The 23,071-nt window shown below is 43.5% G+C and overlaps 2 protein-coding genes across 5 annotated transcripts; one reads left to right on the top strand and one right to left on the bottom strand.

Annotated features, from left to right (window-relative positions):
* The first annotated feature begins 5,693 nt into the window (after positions 1 to 5,693).
* Positions 5,694 to 13,523, top strand: LOC116366042 (ubiquitin carboxyl-terminal hydrolase 37-like). 3 transcript variants are annotated; one of them, XM_031818352.1, is made up of 12 exons: positions 5,695 to 6,214; positions 6,669 to 6,866; positions 7,146 to 7,277; positions 7,894 to 8,026; positions 8,136 to 8,272; positions 10,092 to 10,191; positions 10,321 to 10,400; positions 10,595 to 10,845; positions 11,304 to 11,385; positions 12,194 to 12,329; positions 12,399 to 12,780; positions 13,152 to 13,523. In XM_031818352.1, exons 2-10 carry the CDS (start codon positions 6,700 to 6,702, stop codon positions 12,204 to 12,206), a joined length of 1,095 nt encoding a protein of 364 aa, XP_031674212.1. In that variant the 5' UTR covers positions 5,695 to 6,214; positions 6,669 to 6,699; the 3' UTR covers positions 12,207 to 12,329; positions 12,399 to 12,780; positions 13,152 to 13,523. The 3 variants fall into 3 exon arrangements, with proteins under 3 accessions (XP_031674210.1, XP_031674212.1, XP_031674211.1); XM_031818350.1 differs by lacking the exon at positions 12,194 to 12,329 and having other exon boundaries at positions 5,694 to 6,214; XM_031818351.1 differs by having other exon boundaries at positions 12,194 to 12,780.
* A 4,876-nt stretch (positions 13,524 to 18,399) lies between these two features.
* LOC109877209 (C-type lectin domain family 4 member F-like) lies at positions 18,400 to 22,660 on the bottom strand. 2 transcript variants are annotated; one of them, XM_031818349.1, is made up of 6 exons: positions 22,530 to 22,660; positions 20,283 to 20,381; positions 19,928 to 20,173; positions 19,679 to 19,821; positions 19,390 to 19,490; positions 18,400 to 19,068 (listed from the first exon to the last, which is right to left on the bottom strand). In XM_031818349.1, exons 1-6 carry the CDS (start codon positions 22,570 to 22,572, stop codon positions 18,915 to 18,917), a joined length of 786 nt encoding a protein of 261 aa, XP_031674209.1. In that variant the 5' UTR covers positions 22,573 to 22,660; the 3' UTR covers positions 18,400 to 18,914. The 2 variants fall into 2 exon arrangements, with proteins under 2 accessions (XP_031674209.1, XP_031674208.1); XM_031818348.1 differs by lacking the exon at positions 22,530 to 22,660 and adding an exon at positions 21,790 to 22,021.
* Positions 22,661 to 23,071: the final 411 nt, after the last annotated feature.

Genomic DNA, 23,071 nt, shown 5'->3' with positions numbered 1-23,071 from the left:
TAGTACATAACTCAACTCTCTCCCTGACCCCCACCAGTCTAGTACATAACTCAACTCTCTCCCTGACTCCCACCAGTCTAGTACATAACTCAACTCTCTCCCCCGGACCCCCACATCTAGTACATAACTCAACTCTCTTCCCAGTCCCCACCAGTCTAGTACATAACTCAACTCTCTCCTGACCCCCACCAGTCTGGTACATAACTCAACTCTCTCCCTGACCCCCACCATTCTAGTACATAACTCACTCTCTCCCTGACCCCCACCAGTCTAGTACATAACTCAACTCTCTCCCTGACCCCCACCAGTCTAGTACATAACTCAACTCTCTCCCTGAGCCCCACCAGTCTAGTACATAACTCAACTCTCTCCTTGACCCCCACCAGTCTAGTACATAACTCAACTCTCTCCCTGACTCCCACCAGTCTAGTACATAACTCAACTCTCTCCCTGACCCCCACCAGTCTAGTACATAACTCAACTCTCTCCCTGACCCCCACCAGTTTAGTACAGAACTCATCTCTCTCCCTGACCCCCACCAGTCTAGTACATAACTCAACTCTCTCCCTGACCCCAACCAGTCTAGTACATAACTCACTCTCTCCCTGACCCCCACCAGTCTAGTACATAACTCAACTCTCCCCTGACCCCCACCAGTCTAGTACATAACTCAACTCTCTCCCTGACCCCCCCCATCTAGTACATACTCAACTCTCTCCCTGACCCCCACCAGTCTAGTACATACTCAATTCTCTCCAGTCCCCACCTGTCTAGTACATAACTCAACTCTCTCCCTGACCCCCACCATCTAGTACATAACTCAACTCTCTCCCTGACACCCACCAGTCTAGTACATAACTCAACTCTCTCCCTGACCCCCACCAGTCTAGTACATAACTCAACTCTCTCCCTGACTCCCACCAGTCTAGTACATAACTCAACTCTCTCCTGACCCCCACCAGTCTAGTACATAACTCATCCTCTCCAGTCCCCACCGTCTAGTACATAACTCACTCTCTCACCCAACTCTCTCCTCCTCTGACCCCCACCAGTCTGGTACTAACTCACTCTCTCTCTCCCTGACCCCCACCATCTAGTACATAACTCAACTCTCTCCCTGACCCCCCACCAGTCTAGTACAACTCAACTCTCTCCCTGACCCCCACCAGTCTAGTACATAACTCAACTCTCTCCCTGAGCCCCACCAGTCTAGTACATAACTCAACTCTCTCCTTGACCCCCACCAGTCTAGTAACATAACTCAACTCTCTCCCCTCCCTGACTCCCACCAGTCTAGTACATAACTCAACTCTCTCCTGACCCCCCCAGTCTAGTACATAACTCAACTCTCTCCCTGACCCCAACCAGTCTAGTACATAACTCAACTCTCTCCCTGACCCCCACCAGTCTAGTACATAACTCAACTCTCTCCCTGACCCCCACCATCTAGTACATAACTCAACTCTCTCCCTGACCCCCACCAGTCTAGTACATAACTCAATTCTCTCCAGTCCCCCACCTGTCTAGTACATAACTCAACTCTCTCCCTGACCCCCACCAGTCTAGTACATAACTCAACTCTCTCCCTGACACCCACCAGTCTAGTACATAACTCAACTCTCCCCTGACCCCCACCAGTCTAGTACATAACTCAACTCTCTCCCTGACTCCCACCATCTAGTACATAACTCACTCTCTCCCTGACCCCCACCAGTCTAGTACATAACTCAACTCTCTCCAGTCCCCACCAGTCTAGTACATAACTCAACTCTCTCCCTCCCTGACCCCCACCAGTCTGTACATAACTCAACTCTCTCCCTGACCCCCACCAGTCTAGTACATACTCAACTCTCTCCCTGACCCCCACCAGTCTAGTACATAACTCAACTCTCTCCCTGACCCCCACCAGTCTAGTACATAACTCAACTCTCTCTCCCTGAGCCCCACCAGTCTAGTACATAACTCAACTCTCTCCTTGACCCCCACCAGTCTAGTACATAACTCAAACTCTCTCCCTGACTCCCACCATCTAGTACATAACTCAACTCTCTCCCTGACCCCCACCAGTCTAGTACATAACTCAACCTCTCTCCCTGACCCCACCCACCAGTTTAGTACAGAACTCATCTCTCTCCCTGACCCCCACCAGTCTAGTACATAACTCAACTCTCTCCCTGACCCCAACCAGTCTAGTACATAACTCAACTCTCTCCCTGACCCCCACCAGTCTAGTACATAACTCAACTCTCTCCCTGACCCCCACCATCTAGTACATAACTCAACTCTCTCCCTGACCCCCACCAGTCTAGTACATAACTCAATTCTCTCCAGTCCCCACCTGTCTAGTACATAACTCAACTCTCTCCCTGACCCCCACCAGTCTAGTACATAAACTCAACTCTCTCCCTGACCCCCACCAGTCTAGTACATAACTCAACTCTCTCCCTGACACCCACCAGTCTATAGTACATAACTCAACTCTCTCCCTGACCCCAACCAGTCTAGTACATAACTCAACTCTCTCCCTGACCCCCACCAGTCTAGTACATAACTCAACTCTCTCCCTGACCCCCACCAGTCTAGTACATAACTCAACTCTCTCCCTGACCCCCACCAGTCTAGTACATAACTCAATTCTCTCCAGTCCCCACCTGTCTAGTACATAACTCAACTCTCTCCCTGACCCCCACCAGTCTAGTACATAACTCAACTCTCTCCCTGACACCCACCAGTCTAGTACACATAACTCAACTCTCTCTCCCTGACCCCCACCAGTCTAGTACATAACTCAACTCTCTCCCTGACTCCCCCACCAGTCTAGTACATAACTCAACTCTCTCTCCCTGACCCCCACCAGTCTAGTACATAACTCAACTCTCTCCAGTCCCACCAGTCTAGTACATAACTCAACTCTCTCCCTGAGCCCCACCAGTCTAGTACATAACTCAACTCTCTCCTTGACCCCCACCAGTCTAGTACATAACTCAACTCTCTCCCTGACCCCCACCAGTCTAGTACATAACTCTCAACTCTCTCCCTGACCCCAACCAGTCTATACATAACTCAACTCTCTCCCTGACCCCCACCAGTCTAGTACATAACTCAACTCTCTCCCTGACCCCCACCAGTCTAGTACATAACTCAACTCTCTCCCTGACCCCCACCAGTCTAGTACATAACTCAATTCTCTCCAGTCCCCACCTGTCAGTACATAACTCAACTCTCTCCCTGACCCCCACCAGTCTAGTACATAACTCAACTCTCTCCCTGACACCCACCAGTCTAGTACATAACTCAACTCTCTCCCTGACCCCCACCAGTCTAGTACATAACTCAACTCTCTCCCTGACTCCCACCAGTCTAGTACATAACTCAACTCTCTCCCTGACCCCCACCAGTCTAGTACATAACTCAACTCTCTCCAGTCCCCACCAGTCTAGTACATAACTCAACTCTCTCCCTGACCCCCACCAGTCTGGTACATAACCTCACTCTCTCCCTGACCCCCACCAGTCTAGTACATAACTCAACTCTCTCCCTGACCCCCACCAGTCTAGTACATAACTCAACTCTCTCCCTGACCCCCACCAGTCTAGTACATAACTCAACTCTCTCTCTCTCCTGAGCCCCACCAGTCAGTACATAACTCAACTCTCTCCTTGACCCCCACCAGTCTAGTACATAACTCAACTCTCTCCCTGACTCCCACCAGTCTAGTACAACTCAACTCTCTCCCTGACCCCCACCAGTCTAGTACATAACTCAACTCTCTCCCTGACCCCCACCAGTTAGTACAAACTCATCTCTCCCCTCTCCCGACCCCCACCAGTCTAGTACATAACTCAACTCTCTCCCTGACCCCAACCAGTCTAGTACATAACTCAACTCTCTCCCTGACCCCCACCAGTCTAGTACATAACTCAACTCTCTCCCTGACCCCCACCAGTCTAGTACATAACTCAACTCTCTCCCTGACCCCCACCAGTCTAGTACATAACTCAATTCTCTCCAGTCCCCACCTGTCTAGTACATAACTCAACTCTCTCCCTGACCCCCACCAGTCTAGTACATACTCAACTCTCTCCCTCTCCCTGACACCCACCAGTCTAGTACATAACTCAACTCTCTCCCTGACCCCCACCAGTCTAGTACATAACTCAACTCTCTCCCTGACCCCCACCAGTCTAGTACATAACTCAACTCTCTCCAGTCCCCACCAGTCTAGTACATACTAACTCAACTCTCTCCCTGACCCCCACCAGTCTGGTACATAACTCAACTCTCTCCCTGAACCCCACCAGTCTAGTACATAACTCAACTCTCTCCCTGACCCCCACCAGTCTAGTACATAACTCAACTCTCTCCCTGACCCCACCAGTCTAGTACATAACTCAACTCTCTCCCTGACCCCCACCAGTCTAGTACATAACTCAACTCTCTCCCCTGACCCCCACCAGTCTAGTACATAACTCAACTCTCTCCCTGACTCCCACCAGTCTAGTACATAACTCAACTCTCTCCCTGACCCCCACCAGTCTAGTACATAACTCAACTCTCTCCCTGACCCCACCAGTCTAGTACATAACTCAACTCTCTCTAGTAGGAGTTGGCAAGACAGCACTAAACAGACCTGGGACTCTAGCTAGTAGGAGTTGGCATGACAGCACTAAACAGACCTGGGACTCTAGCTAGTAGGAGTTGGCAAGACAGCACTAAACAGACCTGGGACTCTAGCTAGTAGGAGTTGGCAAGACAGCACTAAACAGACCTGGGACTCTAGCTAGGGTTGGGTTAAGTTTAGGTAAGAATAATTATTTAGGGGTTGGAGTGAGGTTAGAAAACAAAATTCATTCCAGCAACCTTGTGTTATGCCTTCCATTCAACACCAACTTATCACCTAGCAAGTTTATTTAACACGCACTGGGCACTGTAAGCTCTGACCACTGACCATTGAGCTTTAATTGAACCAATCCCATTCATTATGTCCTTGAGACAGAGCTGCCCTCAGGGCAAGATTGAATACGGAAAACTGTCCTTTACCAATCTGGATTCTTGTATGAGGTTTATGCTAAATCTGTATCACCTGTTCACATTCTTTTAAACCAACCCTTTGTCCATCTGCTGGTGAATAAGAGAAAAAGAATTTAGCATTTAAATAAACCGATGACCAAACCACAAACAACATGGAAACTATCAAAAAACTATGAAGATGAAAATGAAGGCACTTAAAATGCCTTTATTGTGGTCCTACGTTTAATGAAACATACAAAAAATGGATGTAAAAAGAAACAAGAATACAATGGAGCATATTATCTACAATATTGTATCTATACTGCATGACTCTGCTCTTCAATAAAACATTTGTTCATTGAACAATATATTTTAAAATGTTATAGATTGGGTTGCCAGATGGTGGTGTCATACATGACCGATGACATCACAATGGTCTTAAAGCCAATTTGAACAATGGGTTAATGAGGAAATGTATCAGTCTTCATTTGTTATCGACATGGCTTGTTTCTGCTGGTGCAAAAAGGTATGAAATCAGGTCATTTAATCAATTAACAACTACTATAATTCTGGAGTAGTATTTTTCTCATAAACCTAGTGGGAAGAATAAAAGTTAAATTACATTCTGATTGACGAATATGTAAAAAGTGTACATGAAATGTACATGAAGTTCGGCTATTGCAAATGTCACTCAATGTAACCTGTCTATACTGTGTTATTTGAGGTTTAGGATAGATACCTATGATTCTCCATTTAGGCCAACCTCTTCCTACTCTTATGACCCCCCTCTTCCATTGGCTGGGGATCTGGGGGGGAAAGTATTTATCACTATCACATTTTCTTGTCAACAGAAAAAACGTCAGAAAGCAAATTCAGTTGATGTGGAGCAGAAGACAAGAAAGAAGAAGGAGAGGGGCACTTCATCCCCCTCTCCAATTCCATCTGACCGTTCTGAACGGAATGGCTCCGCTACCTCTGACCCCTCACCCTCTGACCAACTCTCCTCCCTCCATCCACCTCCCTCTCCTGTTAAATGTTCCTCTCAGCCTTGCTCTCCTGCTAAACAACCCTGTGTACCCCGGTCACCTGCCAAAAACCCTTCCCCAGTGAAATCCTCTCCAGTGGTGTCCCACCCTAGTTCTCCCTCTCCTACCAACCCTCTGGACCGTCATGGAGACACCAGTCAGGAGGGCACAACAGTCAGGTAATCTAAACATAAAGTACAGTGCCATCCTAGAGTCTCTTTGGAGAGTTGGGTTTAGTGCTACCAGACCAGGGCCAGTGTTAATCAACAGTATGAGTGCTAATCTAGGATCAGGTCCTCTCTGTCCATAATAATCTGATTCATTGATCTATGATCTAAAATGCAAAACTGGTCCTAGATCAGACTCCTACTCTGAGACACTTGATAAACACAGTCCCAGAAAGTTATTTTCCTGAAACTGTAGTTTTAGCCTCTTCTGTCTACATCTAGTGGATAAAGAGAGTACTAACCTATTGGCCTGGTCTACTTGGTACACTGCATTTATATGGACAGCAGTACATGCATAACTACTCAACTGTGTTTATAGTACAGTACAGTATTTAATAGAGAGACTGTGTAGAGTGATAATATCTCTGTTTTGGAGGCATTAACCCTGTTTCTCTCTTTCCTCCAGACCTCTGTCTCTTCAGGAACACTCTAGTCCAATGCCCCAGAGACCCGTCTCAGCCACCAGAAGCATGACTCTTCCCAGGGCCAGCTCCGCCACCAGAAGCATGACTCTTCCCAGGACCAGCTCAGCCACCAGAGGGTCAGAAGAGACCCAGGGGGCCAGAGGAGAACGGGGGGAACTGGTCAACATGGAACTTCTTGGGTAAACCACAACACACTGCAAATGCATTGAATATAAGTTCTTTATTGTTTAGAGATCAGTGTCTGATATACTATGGGGATAAGGCTTACTATCGAGCATGTCCGTTTTATTAGATATTTATAAACCCATGAATTATGTCAATCTTGGTCTAAAGGACATCCACTTCTTTGTGTTAAATATAATGTATCCCTTATCCCCTGCCATTATCATCACTTTATAGAGATATGAAGGTTATGATTAATCTCTATGTGTGTACTGATGGCTGCTTCTTCTTCACAGGTTGCCTAACATTGGCAACACTTGCTTCCTTAACGCCACCCTGCAGTGCCTCCTGGTCCTGCCTTCCTTCTCAAAGGAAATCCTGCACCAGGAACAACTCTGGAGCTCCTCCCCCTTCTCCAACCTGCTCAGGTAAGGGAAGGCTCAAAAGCAGACACTCACCCCACACACCCATTAATTGTGGTCATAAATTAAAGAAGGGACACTCTTTTCACGCCACTTCTACAGAAAGGGATTGTCGTAGCAGGTTAAGATAGCACTTTCACTAATCCTTTTCCTAACCTTAACCACTTCATATTTTGCTGGGTATTGTATTTATGGTTTATTTTCCAGTTTCTTTTTGTTTTTGGAATCTTCATAACCAAGAGGAACAACAATGACACACTGATTATGATGTAGGCATTTTGTAGGCCCATTTGGAAAGTGTAGAATGACTACATGACCCATAATGCTCATTGACTGAACATTCCACCTTACCGTGGGAAATTTGGTAGTTTCTTAAAATGCTCTGGAATTGAGAGCAGTATCCAAACCAAATATCTTAGGAGAATAAACAATACATTTTTGTTGTTTGGCTTCATTGTCCGTCCTCAAAGGTGAAATTGCATCAAATCGAATGAAAAATGTCTAATGATGGGGTGCCACTAGATAAAACATATTTGTATTTACTCATCTGCCTCTTCAGGCGTAAGCCAGTAGGTTGACACCATCCAGTCAGCTGCTAACTTACTCTCTGTCTCCCCTACAGGTGTCTGTCTGATGTGCACCGTTCGGGTTTACCTGACAGTGTGGCAAACCAGGCCTCAAAAGCCGATCTCATGTGGAAGGTCAAGTACTCCTTGTCGGGATACGATTTGAAGTATCTGGGGGACACGCAACAGGTAACTGAGGCACTACTCTCTTGTGTACGAGTGCTCTTCTTGCAAGGGTTCATTTTCTCTTTTTAATTTGCTTTTATCTTGGTGTGTTTCTTTCTCTTCCTCATCATAGGACGCACATGAGTTACTTGTCAATATGCTGTGCCAGCTGAAGGAGGAGGGCATGATTCTGAAGACACTCGGGATGAACTATACCTGCCCCGTTTCCCAGCTGGAGTTCCAGCTTGTGTCGGTGCGCACATGTACCAGGTAAGAGCTCCCATTGGGTGTAATGTATCTACTGAGAACATGATCTTTCTATATACAGTGCCTTGCGAAAGTATTCGGCCCCCTTGATCTTTGCGACTTTTTGCCACATTTCAGGCTTCAAACATAAAGATATAAAACTGTATTTTTTTGTGAAGAATCAACAACAAGTGGGACACAATCATGAAGTGGAACGACATTTATTGGATATTTCAAACTTTTTTAACAAATCAAAAACTGAAAAATTGGGCGTGCAAAATTATTCAGCCCCCTTAAGTTAATACTTTGTAGCGCCACCTTTTGCTGCGATTACAGCTGTAAGTCGCTTGGGGTATGTCTCTATCAGTTTTGCACATCGAGAGACTGAATTTTTTTCCCATTCCTCCTTGCAAAACAGCTCGAGCTCAGTGAGGTTGGATGCATTTGTGAATAGCAGTTTTCAGTTCTTTCCACAGATTCTTGATTGGATTCAGGTCTGGACTTTGACTTGGCCATTCTAACACCTGGATATGTTTATTTTTCAACCATTCCATTGTAGATTTTGCTTTATGTTTTGGATCATTGTCTTGTTGGAAGACAAATCTCCGTCCCAGTCTCAGGTCTTTTGCAGACTCCATCAGTTTTTCTTCCAGAATGGTCCTGTATTTGGCTCCATTCATCTTCCCATCAATTTTAACCATCTTCCCTGTCCCTGCTGAAGAAAAGCAGGCCCAAACCATGATGCTGCCACCACCATGTTTGACAGTGGGGATGGTGTGTTCAGGGAGATGAGCTGTGTTGCTTTTACGCCAAACATAACGTTTTGCATTGTTGCCAAAAAGTTCAATTTTGGTTTCATCTGACCAGAGCACCTTCTTCCACATGTTTGGTGTGTCTCCCAGGTGGCTTGTGGCAAACATTAAACTACACTTTTTATGGATATCTTTAAGAAATTGCTTTCTTCTTGCCACTCTTCCATAAAGGCCAGATTTGTGCAATATACGACTGATTGTTGTCCTATGGACAGAGTCTCCCACCTCAGCTGTAGATCTCTGCAGTTCATCCAGAGTGATCATGGGCCTCTTGGCTGCATCTCTGATCAGTCTTCTCCTTGTATGAGCTGAAAGTTTAGAGGGACGGCCAGGTCTTGGTAGATTTGCAGTGGTCTGATACTCCTTCCATTTCAATATTATCGCTTGCACAGTGCTCCTTGGGATGTTTAAAGCTTGGGAAATCTTTTTGTATCCAAATCCGGCTTTAAACTTCTTCACAACAGTATCTCGGACCTGCCTGGTGTGTTCCTTGTTCTTCATGATGCTCTCTGCGCTTTTAACGGACCTCTGAGACTATCACAGTGCAGGTGCATTTATACGGAGACTTGATTACACACAGGTGGATTGTATTTATCATCATTAGTCATTTAGGTCAATATTGGATAATTCAGAGATCCTCACTGAACTTCTGGAGAGAGTTTGCTGCACTGAAAGTAAAGGGGCTGAATAATTTTGCACGCCCAATTTTTCAGTTTTTGATTTGTTAAAAAAGTTTGAAATATCCAATAAATGTCGTTCCACTTCATGATTGTGTCCCACTTGTTGTTGATTCTTCACAAAAAAATACAGTTTTATATCTTTATGTTTGAAGCCTGGAATGTGGCAAAAGGTCGCAAAGTTCAAGGGGGCCGAATACTTTCGCAAGGCACTGTATGTATATATATATATATATATATATATATACAGTATATATTAATATTACAAAACACATGGCATAACAGAAACATTGTAGAGACCTGAAACAGAAACAGACTTGATGCATTTTTCTTCTCTTTGTCCTGCTTCTGAAGCTGTGGGCGCGAGTCGTCTACCAGAGAGGACTACAACCACCTCTCATTGGACTTCAGCCCTGAGCGCACCTTGCTGAGCAACCTAGCACTCACTTTCAAAGTCAGCACTTAGGGCTCAGCCCTGCATGTAGAGACTAACACCCAGGGCAAGCTGCCCACTGCCTCAGAATACGCTATCTTATTATTGTAGTGGTATCATTCATTATGTAATGCTTTTGTTTCTAACCAGAGTGAACAGGTTGAATTCACATGTGAGGGCTGTAAAGGCCTCCACGCCTCAAAGGTGGAGCAGTTCCACTCACTGCCTCTGTGAGTTGTCCCTTTATAACCTCTCATAGTACTAGCAGTGTTTAATGTCCTGAGCCTTTAGGAGTAGTTACCTTCCTGAGCAGGTTGTAGGACTTAGAGGTGAGCACCACCAAACAAATTTCACTCATCTGTTACTTTGTTGACTGGTTTCATTGTCTGTCTGTTCATCTCTCTTCCTCTCTGTTTCTGGGCAGTGTGCTGGTTCTGCATCTGAAGAGGTTTGGAGGACCTGGGGGGTTGGAGAAGCTGGAGGCTCCTCTTTTGTTTCCTTCGGAGCTGAGGCTCTCCACCCTCTGTGGGGACATGGTGCCACACCTGCACAGTGCCAGCCCACAGGCCCTCACCAACCAGGCCCCCAGCATCCAGGGGTCCATCCCCCAGACCCTCGCCAGCCAAGTCTCCAGCCCACCTGGAGAGGCCAAAGACAGCGCCCTCTGCTGTTCAGGTAGGTCATGGCACCATAACACTATTCTTGCTCCAACACCACACAAACCACCCACTCCCAAAACGGTCCTGCTGACAGAGAAGCTGGAAGCTGCAATTTAAAATGTTTCTCAGATATCTTTAGTGATGTATGGGAGCTGTTTTAGACCAGAGCAATTCAGACAAGTGACCACGTTTTCACAGCTCTTGATATGTATATTTGACCCCTCAGATTCAAATGAGCAGGAACCAGGGAAAGTGTTGCTGACTGCCTCAGTGGTGAGAGAGAGAGAGAGAGAGAGAGAGAGAGAGAGAGAGAGTGAAACCAGTGAAAAATAATTTATGACAGAACACTGAGATAGTTATGAGGAGTACACGATGTAGTAGACCTGTAGTAGACTAGTACTGTAGTAGACTGTAGACAGTGTGGTGGACTGTAGAGGAAATGAGAATCCTATGATCACATGTGTTTTCCTACAGAAGCAGAAGCCAGTACAGTCAGTGAATGGTTACTACCAGCTGACTGGCGTAGTCTCTCATTTGGGAGGCTCCGCAAACTCCGGTAAGTAAATACCATCAAACACACACATGCAGATGCACAATACATATGACATCAGCTGAATTCCAAATCACTCCCTTCTCCTTGGATCTCAACTTGCATGTTCACGTGTGCAAGTTCCCAAAGCTGAGGGAGTGAAAATTATCGAGGGTGAAGGCCAGGGATCATCAACAAGATTCAACCTCGTGTCCTTTTATTTTCTTAGCCAGATGGGAAGGGGTGTGGAACAAAATTACAAATAATTTGTAGACTGCAAATATACCGAAGGAAGGCCAAATAGATATAATATTTGACTCATTTCAAACCTTGCTTACATTTGTGTACAACCACATATATGTCTTTATTATACGTGGGAATACTTTGAAACAGATTTCCAAAAAGGAAAATCACTTGGAGCTGATTTGCTGGTGTTTTTACAGTCTTTTAACAATTACGTTTTATTTGGTCGGAAAACATAGGGGGCCAAATAAAATCACCCTTGGGCCAAATTTGTCCCGCGGGCCGCCATTTGGGGATCCCTGGGGTAGGGGATAATTAGACCCTCCAACAGCCATTTCGGCCAAGCTAGCAAGGCTGCAGGCTTCAGAGTGAAGTGTCATCCCAACAAGCGGGATTTTGCTCAATTTAATTGAAAAGAATGGAGAGGCATGTCTAATTATATGCCATGTGTATTTGTTTATCTCTGATTTCAAAACTTGACACATGTAACAGATAAAATACCTCCCAAATGACCTGTTTAACTGTTACAAAACACTCTATTACCCACAATAGCCTGACCCTTGACCTCTAGTCTGTCTTCCTTGTTCCACAGGGCACTACATTAGTGACATATTGCATGCCAGTGGAAACTGGTTCTGCTGTAACGACAGCCAGGTGTCAATGTCCAATGAAGCCACTGTGCTGAGGACCAGAGCCCGGAGTGCCTACATGCTCTTCTATATGTTCAGGTACTGCTTACTCTCGCCATCTATATTCTTGTGTTGCTATTTATGTGTACGGTTCCTTTCACCCTACAGGGCAATAGAGCGGGAGGCCCCAGCACACAGGGCCTAACAGGGCCACCAGCATCAGCCCCAGCCTAAACAGGGGCAGCACCTGGACCAGCCTCCAAACACTCAGACCTGTCTCAAAAGGGGTAGCACTTGGCCCAACATCAACAACCCTGAGCCCAGCCACATCGGGGGTAGCACTGGGCCCAACATCAACAACCCTGAGCCCAGCCACATCAGGGGCAGCACTGGGCCCAACATCAACAACCCCGAGCCCAGCCACAACAGGGGCAGCACGGGGCCCAACATCAACACACCCAGCCCAGCCTCAACATGGGAAGAACCAGGCCCAGCCTCAACATGGGAAGAACAAGACCCAGCCCCCACACCCTCAGACCTGCCTCAACAGGTGCAACATTCAGCCCAACTTCAGTCATGCTGCTCTTCAACACTAGCATGAATATTATTTTCAGTAGCTTATGTCATAAATATCTGACCTTGATTTGACTACTTCACCTAATGTATAAAGTGTATAAAGTATACACACTAAATGTAGTACACATGTAGATGTGGTGGATAGAGAGTGTGATTATTTAGAGGATATAACATCCCTTCTATTTGGTTTGGTTTGAAATCCTCCTGTTGTGAAATACACTGTGGTGTCTAACCTCTTATTCAGCATGGTCACACCGGAAGACCTGCAATATTAATAAAGACAAGCAAATGTAAGAAAATCCCATTGAAGATGATTCTGTTGACCGTTGTAACTCTTTACCTCAGGAAGATTTATCGTCTGGGATTCAGGCCGGTCCTAACAGGAAACGTGACAAAGGGAAGCAGCTGTAATGGAGCCTTCTAACACCCAATCAGGTCTGGAGGAGGAATGTCACATAAAGATTCAGAGATGCTATGAGTATCTTTTGAAGTTACTCTCCAGTTGTATCCATTTGAATAAATACAGACATGAAAATGCTGGGCTACGGATGTGACCTTGGTTCTGTGAGTAGAGTAACGGGTCACCAAACAAGCTATGGGAACTCCTTCCCTTTATCGTGATGTGATTGAGATGCTTAATATCAACGATGTTTACAATGACGCCACACCCTTACTGTACCATTGTGACCTGTCACTATTAAAGGCTGTGTGACGTGACATACTGTCTTTTCTTATCTCACGTACACTCCCTTACGTATTTATTTGGACAGTGAAGCTACAACTTTTCATTTGGCTCTATGCGCCAGCATTTTGGATTGGAGATCAAATGTTTCATATGGGGTGACTGTCCAGAATGTCACCTTTAATTTAATGAATGGTAAATAATGTTGAGTGAGAAAGTTACAGAGGATCATACCCCCAAGACATGCTAACCTCTCACCATTACCAATAATAGGGGAGGTTAGCATTTTATATCATACCCCCAAGACATGCTAACCTCTCACCATTACCAATAATAGGGGAGGTTAGCATTTTATATCATACCCCCAAGACATGCTAACCTCTCACCATTACCAATAATAGGGGAGGTTAGCATTTTATATCATACCCCCAAGACATGCTAACCTCTCACCATTACCAATAATAGGGAAGGTTAGCGTTTTATATCATACCCCCAAGACATGCTAGCCTCTCACCATTACCAATAATAGGGAAGGTTAGCATTTTATATCATAACCCCAAGACATGCTAACCTCTCACCATTACCAATAATAGGGGAGGTTAGCATTTTATATCATACCCCCAAGACATGCTAACCTCTCACCATTACCAATAATAGGGGAGGTTAGCATTTTATATCATACCCCCAAGACATGCTAACCTCTCACCATTACCAATAATAGGGGAGGTTAGCATTTTATATCATACCCCCAAGACATGCTAACCTCTCACCATTACCAATAATAGGGAAGGTTAGCGTTTTATATCATACCCCCAAGACATGCTAGCCTCTCACCATTACCAATAATAGGGAAGGTTAGCATTTTATATCATAACCCCAAGACATGCTAACCTCTCACCATTACCAATAATTGGGAAGGTTAGCATTTTATATCATACCCCCAAGACATGCTAACCTCTCACCATTACCATTAATAGGGGAGGTTAGCATTTTATATCATACCCCCAAGACATGCTAACCTCTCACCATTACCAATAATAGGGGAGGTTAGCATTTTATATCATACCCCCAAGACATGCTAACCTCTCACCATTACCAATAATAGAGGAGATTAGCATTTTTTTGGGGGGGGGGGATATGATATTTATACCTCTAATTTCCTCACTCATCATTATTCACAATTCATTCATGATTGTCTTTAATCGTGGAATTCCCATTCCCATTTCCATTTTAGTCATTTAGCAGACTGACAATTGGAGAATTAATCTTAACATACAGTGCCTTCAGACCCCTAGACTTCTTACACATGTTGTTGTGTTACAGACTGAATTTAAAATGCAGTAAATATATTTTTCTCTCAACTACACAAAATATCCCATAACGACAAAGTTAAAACATATTTTTAGAAATGTTTGCAAATGTATTGAAAATTAAATATGATATAGAATTTACATAAGTATTCACATCCTAAGTCAATACTTTGTAACATTTTTCAATACTCTATATATTGATGGACCCTGGTCAAAAGTAGTGCACTATACAGGGAATATGGTGCCATTTGAGACGTGCCTTAATGACATTATTCACATTCTATGTAGGTCTTATGTACTGCATCTGTCCTGAAAACACAGGCCACTTTTCATCCATGGATATAAAGTCACTACAAATACAACAGGACATCTATACAGAAAAATGCTTCATTTTAACCTTCAAGAACATCATTTTATTTAATCATATTCATCATCTGTTCAGATTCTGAATTAGTTCAAATTAGGTGAAGGTTAGGGTTAAGGTAAGGGTCAGTTGGAGGTTTTGTCTATAATCTGTTGGCAATGCAGGTCAGAAAAGTCCCTCTTGTTGGGTATAATACCTACTTTTAAAAGTGTTTGTCTCCCTCTACTGGCTGTTTTCTACAAGCTCTGTTTCTTCCTTCTATTACTGTGAACTTGACCCATAGAGATAGATAGAGAACTCATCTTTATCTGTTCCATTATAGCTCAATTCCATAGTGAAACTAAACCAGTTGACAAACTTGACTACTTTGAAATGGTGGAAGGATGGTGGAAACCCAGATTTTCTTCTCAGAGGAGAGGAAGTAGAAACTCCATCTCCATCCCTCTTGACAATGCTGCTCTGTTGAAGAGCAAAGGTGAACATATTGAGAAAGTTAGCAAGTATCATTATACTCTCAAACCCATATATATACACACTATTGCTGTTGATTTGACTTCTAATTAACCACAGTTTATATCTCACCTATATCTCACAAAAAGCTTTGCCTAAGATGGCCTCTAAAGTCAGGTTGTTGTAACTGGTCTGTCTCTTCAGTCAGGGTGTTGTAACTGGTCTCTCTCTTTAGTCAGGGTGTTGTAACTGGTCTTTCTCTTTAGTCAGGGTGTTGTAACTGGTCTGTCTCTTAAGTCAGGGTGTTGTAACTGGTCTCTCTCTTTAGTCAGGGTGTTGTAACTGGTCTGTCTCTTTAGTCAGGGTGTTGTAACTGGTCTGTCTCTTCAGTCAGGGTGTTGTAACTGGTCTCTCTCTTTAGTCAGGGTGTTGTAACTGGTCTGTCTCTTTAGTCAGGGTGTTGTAACTGGTCTGTCTCTTAAGTCAGGGTGTTGTAACTGGTCTGTTTCTTTAGTCAGGGTGTTGTAACTGGTCTGTCTCTTTAGTCAGGGTGTTGTAACTGGTCTGTCTCTTTAGTGACAATATCAGATATGTCTATGTCCTGGGAAATGAACTTGTTTCTTACAACCTCATGTTAATCGCATTAGCCTACATTAGCTCAACCATCCTGTGGAAGTGACACCGATCCTGAGGAAGATAACTTTGTATCTGGCTCGTTCGTTCATCTCAAGTTGTCACGTTCGCTGTCTTCAAACTCCCTATCATAAATGAGCCAAGGCTCAGCGTGCATGTAATTCCTTTAATCGAAGTGAAACCTTCACAAATCAAAACAGGTAAACTGAATCCAAACGTGCCGCAACCATCGCGCACACAAACACTCACAGAAAATAAATGATTACCCACAAACACAGGGGGGGAAAAAGGCTGCCTAAGTATGATTCCCAATCAGAGACAACGATAGACAGCTGCCTCTGATTGGGAATCATACCTGGCCAAACAAAGAAATAGAAAACTGGAATGCCCACCCACATCACACCCTGACCTAACCAAAGAGAGAAATAAAAAGGGTCTCTAAGGTCAGGGCGTGACACAAGTGGCTTGCAGTTCAGGAAGACCTGTATCCACAGCAGCAGCCCAGGGAACTACAGAGACTTAATATAAGGTCAAATTCAAAACAACAGAAATCCCATAATTAAAATTCCTCAAACATAGAATTATTTTACACCATTTTGAAGATAAACTTGTTGTAAATCCAGCCACAGTGTCCGATTTTAAAAAGGCTTTACGTTGAAAGCACACCAAACAAGTATGTTAGGTCAGTATCTAGTCACAGAAAAACACAGCCATTTTTCCAGCCAAAGAGAGGAGTCACAAAAAGCAGAAAAAGAGAAAAAATGAATCACTATCCTTTGATGATCTTCATCAGATGACACTCATAGGACCTCATGTTACACAATACATGTATGTTTTGTTCGATAAAGTTCATTTTATATCCAAAAATCTCAGTTTACATTGGCGCGTTACGTTCAGTAATGTTTTGCTTCCAAAACATCCGGTGATTTTGCAGAGAGCCACATCAATTTACAGAAATATTCATCATAAATGTTAATGAAAATACAAGTGTTATGCATGGAACTTTAGATAAACTTCTCCTTAATGCAACCGCTGTGTCAGATTTCAAAAAAGCTTTACCGAAAAAGCACACCATGCCATAATCTGAGTACAACAAAACAAGCCATACAGATATCTGCCATGTTGTGGAGTCAACAGAAGTCAGAAATAGCATTATATTATATTATATGTTCGATAAAGTCCATTTATGTCCAAATACTTCCTTTTTGTTTGTGTGTTTAGTACACAATCCAAACTCACGAGGCGCGGGCAAATCCAGGCGAAAGTTCAGATGAAAAGTCATATTACAGTTCGTAGAAACATGTCAAACGATGTATATAATCAATCTTTAGGATGTTTTTAACATAAATCGTCAATAATGTTCCAACCGGAGAATTGCTTTGTCTGTAGAAATCCGATGTAAACGCAGGTCGCTCTCACGTGAGCGCACGTGATCAGTGTGTGTGATCAGCTCATGGCACTCTCGCAGAGCCCTCTAACCAAATCTACTAATAATGTGCATATATTAGGAACTGGGCCTGAGTAGCAGGTAGTTTACTCTGGACACCTTATTCATCCAAGCTAATCAATACTGCCCCCCAGTCCCAAATAAGTTAATATTTCACTACTCATTGATGAGCCCTCGTGGACAGAAAAATTGTGACCAAGGTGATGGTGAGAGCTTCGAAATAGATATATTTTATCAGGTGCTTGACAGTCTCACAGCTAAGCTGCAGAGGTGTTTTTCAAAGAAGAATTGCGAGATCATGCAAGGGGTCCTGTTTGCCTTTGACCTTTGAGTCAGATTTAGAGGACATCAATCATGAGGTTCATCAAACCAAGCGGCTTCTTGATAGGAGAGAGAAAAGTGGAAGGGACAGACCGTCTACTCTCCTTGACTTTGTTGTGTTTCTAGAACCTTCTAAAGATGTCTGCCATGAGCTATTTCGATGCTGTAGGATTTCTGTTGTTACACCAGTCAGCAGTGCTTGTTGCGAGAGAAGCTTCTCAACTTTACTGATTAAAACCCACCTCAGGACAACAATGGTTGAGGTTAAGTCACCTCTGAATTCTCAGTGTTGAGTCAAGGAGGGCAGGCTCCCCCAACACGGATGAGTTTGGGAAACATCTGTGTCGTTGTTATTCTTATTATTAAAGTGATAAACAGGTTAATAATTGGACTCACTTGTTTTTTAATAAGCATAAGCCTATGGCAAATCACATGACATGTTTCTAATAAAAAATAATGAAGAATCATTTTACAGAGTACAGTATGTCTACATTCTCTCCTCTTAATCTAAACACAACAATTATTTGTCTTATTTTTTCTCTTCCTCATTCTCTTAATTTTCTTCTTACTCCCCTTTCTCTCTCTGACACTAAGGCTCTATCTCAATTCGTCTTTCCTAGATTCCTCTCCTCCTTTCTCTTCTCCTCCTTCTCAACCCTATTAGAGGAGAAGGTCCAAGGTCCCTCCCCTAGGATTCTATTGTCCAATGTGTTTTGAGACAGAGGGGACGAGAGAAGATGTGAGGAGGAATCAAGTAAGGGTGCATTAAAGTCTGTAATACAACTATTTAATCTCTTTGGTATGTTCATCTCTCACTTTAACCAATAGGTGGAATCATTACTTAACCATTCAGCACTGTATCCAACCATCAACATAATAACTGAGAGAGAGAGAGTTATTGTTACACCTCTTTCTCACAGATCCAGTCATGATTTGAGCCACATTTGTCATCATTCCATGTCTGTACAGGATCAGCTTGTCCATAGTAAATCTCAACACAGTCCTCCTGCCCAAGGAGCGGACCACCATTATCAGGCTGTCCTTTCCCCCAGTACCTGAACAACACAGAGAACCAGACAGTCAGACACTGTGGTACAAACATCCTCCTCCATTATAGACATGGTCCTATGTGTTTACAGTTTTAAGGAAACACTCTGTAAGATGTAATCAAGAATGGACCATTAACAATGACATGTATTTTTTATATAATGACATTTTAATCTAAAAATATGACTTGATTTCTAAGATACATCTCTAGTTCTCATTGAATGACATTCATAAGTAGAAACATACATTTTTATGAATATGATTGGAAGCAATATATCATTGTTGTTTTGTATCTCCATATCACAAGGTAAAATGGTCAAATCTCTCACCCTGTGGTCAGTGTTGTGCCGTCCACCCACTTCCAGGTCCCCTCAGTAACAGAGTCAGTCAGACCAATCCAGGCTCTCAGGTGGAGGTTGAAGACAAATGTCTATTGTTGAGAAAGATAAAGATAATGTCACCCTTAATATATTTATAAAATACTGCAAACATATTAGTGTACTGATGAAAAGTATACCTACTCCGCCTCTCTCTCTCTCACTCTCTCTCTCTCTCTGCTGTTTATGATCACCAGGTCTGCTCCTCTCCCCTTACAGTCCTGTCTGTTCTCTCTCTCACCTGTTCCTCTCTACTGTTTATGATCACCAGGTCTGCTCCTCTCCCCTTACAGTCCTCTCTGCTCTGCTTCCAGGTTTTCTTCTCAGTAGACAGGAAGTACAAACTGGAGTCAAAGTATCTCCATCCCTCCTGACAATGCTGCTCTGTTGAAGAGCAAAGGTGAACATATTGAGAAACTTAGTCAGTATCTCTATACTCAAAATCCCATTGATATATAATTATTATAATTTATCACAGTTTATATCTCACCTATCACAAAAAGCTTTGCCTGAATATGGCCTTTCTCTGTAGTCAGGATGTTATATCTGGTCTGTATCTGGTCTCTCTCTTTAGTCAGGTTGTTGTATCTGGTCTGTATCTGGTCTCTCTCTTTAGTCAAGTTGTTGTATCTGGTCTGTAACTGGTCTCTCTCTTCAGTTGCGTTGATTTTAAAAAGGGAGAAACTCTGGAACAAGTTGTTCCTTTTATCCTCAGAATCTTTGATGACTCTGTTATCTACAAAGTATAAACACATAGTTACAAGCTAAACCCCCTGATAAATAGGCCTAATAACCTGCACGTCTTACAACTAGGTGAAAAGCAATGAAGTTGGAAACAGACTCACAGTAGACAGACAGGCCTATGATCCCAGCCAGTAGAACACACAGCAGCCCCAGAACCACTGCAACAACTAGGAAGGGTCTCTTCCCTGAGCTATCAGGCTCTGTGGAAACATACAAGAGACTTTTATGTTATTTTTTGGATCTGTGTGTGTTACCTGAGCGCTGGTCTCCTGGTCCATTATTAGGAGCAGTGTCTGCTGTCTCTTCTCTCTTGGTGCTGGTCTCTCAGGGTGTCTGCACTGACGTAGATATCCACAATCCTCTCTCTCATCTCACCTCTGTCAAACTTGACCTTCTTGTTCGTATCTGGCTCAGCATAGATGACCTTTGACATCTTTAACAATAACTGGGTCTTTCTTTCTATGTAGGTCTACTAGACATTAAGTCTCTGCTTCTAGAATTAATGTGGTGGTCTTCCAACATGGCCACCAGGAGGCGTCGTACATCAACTGCAAGACCTCTATACGTTATGTCTCTGCTTCTAGTGATATTTGTCTCTGAGTCATCTGTGTGTCTCTGTCTGTGTGACTACTGTAGGTGTTAACTCTAGGGAAGTATCAACAAAATGACACGGTTAGTTGTGGCTATGCTTATACAAAAAACTGAACACGTTGGCATACTGTGTCTGTGCTTGTGAGAGATTGTTACAGTGATTATTGTTAAACCATTTTCTGCAGAACAATATAAATCATTCCATGTCTCTACATGGTCATCTTGTCCAGAGTATATCTCAACACAGTCCTCCTGCCCAGGGAACGGGACTTGCTATTTGTTACGATGGACAGGACACTATCATACCAGGAAGATATAGATCATAGAGGGGAAGTGGAGAACAAAGACTAGCTGTTAACATATATTAAATATCATATGTAACAGCCCCAAGATAATTCAGGGAGTTTCCAGAACTCCTCCTTCCTTTCACCTTTCTGCTGATTTGGACCCTCTGTTTACTCCCAAATATACATCAACATGTTCAGTAGGTCCAGGACTACAAACATGGGTCATTATAATGTCCAGACAATAGATGTGACACTACAAACTGTTACAAGTGGATATTGAGGGTGGGAAGGCTTAACCAGAGAGGATGAGATGGTGACATAACTGGCCGCAGCTCTCTTCTCTCTAAATGAATCTGATTGGTTGAGTTTGAGTGACAGCTGGTTGAACCACTGAACAGATCCACTTCATGTCCCTCTTTTGGGACCCATATGGGGGAACAACAATCAAATATGAGCATTTGCTATTGTGCTTATATGTAACTTGACAACAAAGACTGACTGTCAAATATTATTAGAACACACAGCAGCCCCAGACACACTGCAGCAACTCCAGAGGGTCTCTTCCACCACTGAACATGTACTGAATAACACATTATTAAAGATCTTTGGTAATGTGTTTTACAGTATCATCCACACAAATAAAGATTTAGTAAAACAGGGTAATCTCACCTGTTTAATATATTGTGTGGTATGAGTGTGTGTGTGTTTGTGTGTGTTCATGCAATCTTACCTGAAGCAACACCTCCATCACTTCGACTGGGTTTGAAGGCTCCTACGTTGCCATATAATTGGTCATCAATGTCTGTGTTCTTTATTGCATCAGATTTGTTGTCTTCAAATCCATCTGCGTTTTCATAGACTCCCTCTGACATCTTAACACACTTGTGCTCAAATACAGTAACGTCTACTCCTTACTTCTACGTCTGTAGCTGTGTCTTCTCCCTGCACTGTTCTGCGTATGTGTAACTTTAGGTAGTGAAACTCTTTATCAGTCAACCAAAGTGTGAAATCAACGCAACACTGGCCACCACGTGACTTGCACCAACCTTAGTGTGATAATATAATACGACTCCCACCAGCCTGAGTATGATAATATAATACATGATATGACTCCCACCAGCCTGATGGTATGATAATATAATATTTTTTTTTTACTTAACCAGGCAAGTCAGTTAAGAACAAATTCTTATTTTCAATGACGGCCTAGGAACAGTGGGTTAACTGCCTGCTCAGGGGCAGAACGACAGATTTGTACCTTGTCAGCTCGGGGGTTTGAACTTGCAGCCTTCCGGTTACTAGTCCAACGCTCTAACCACTAGGCTACCCTGCGGCCCCATGATATGACTCCTTCCAGTTTAGTGTGATAATATAATATATGATATGACTCCCACCAGTCTTAGTTTGATAATATAATACATGATATGACTCCCACCAGTCTTAGTTTGATAATATAATACATGTGTCACGTACCTGTGGAGAGACGGACCAAGGCGCAGCGAATGTTGAGTTCCATGTCATTTATTAATAGTGAAACTTAGCAAAAACAAAACAATAAACAATAAACAAACAACGAAATGTGACTACGTGGTGCACATGCACAAACAAAAAACAATATCCCATAACCCAGGTGGGAACAATGATGAACTTATGTATGATTCCCAATTAGAGACAACGATAATCAGCTGCCCCTAATTGGGAACCATACCAAGCTCACCAACATAGAACTAGGAAAACTAGAACACAACATAGACATAGAAATGCTAGATCTCCCCCTAGTCACGCCCTGACCTACTACACCATAGAGAAACAATGGTTCTCTATGGTCAGGGCTTGACAGTATCCCCCCCAAAAGGTGCGGACTACGGCCCCAAAACCTGAAACAAATTGGGAGGGTAGGGGGGTGATTAGTGTCGGTGGCGGCTCTGGTGTGTGACGAAGAACTCGGTCAGACCCTGATTCCAGCCATTGCGCTGGGCTGAACACCGTGCCTGGACTGGGCATCGGTGCAAAGG

Source organism: Oncorhynchus kisutch, unplaced genomic scaffold (assembly GCF_002021735.2).
Source record: "Oncorhynchus kisutch isolate 150728-3 unplaced genomic scaffold, Okis_V2 scaffold1347, whole genome shotgun sequence".
Classification (NCBI taxonomy): Eukaryota; Metazoa; Chordata; class Actinopteri; order Salmoniformes; family Salmonidae; genus Oncorhynchus; species Oncorhynchus kisutch.
The sequence above is the reverse complement of the archived record's forward strand: the minus strand, read 5'-3'. Positions and strand labels throughout refer to the sequence as shown.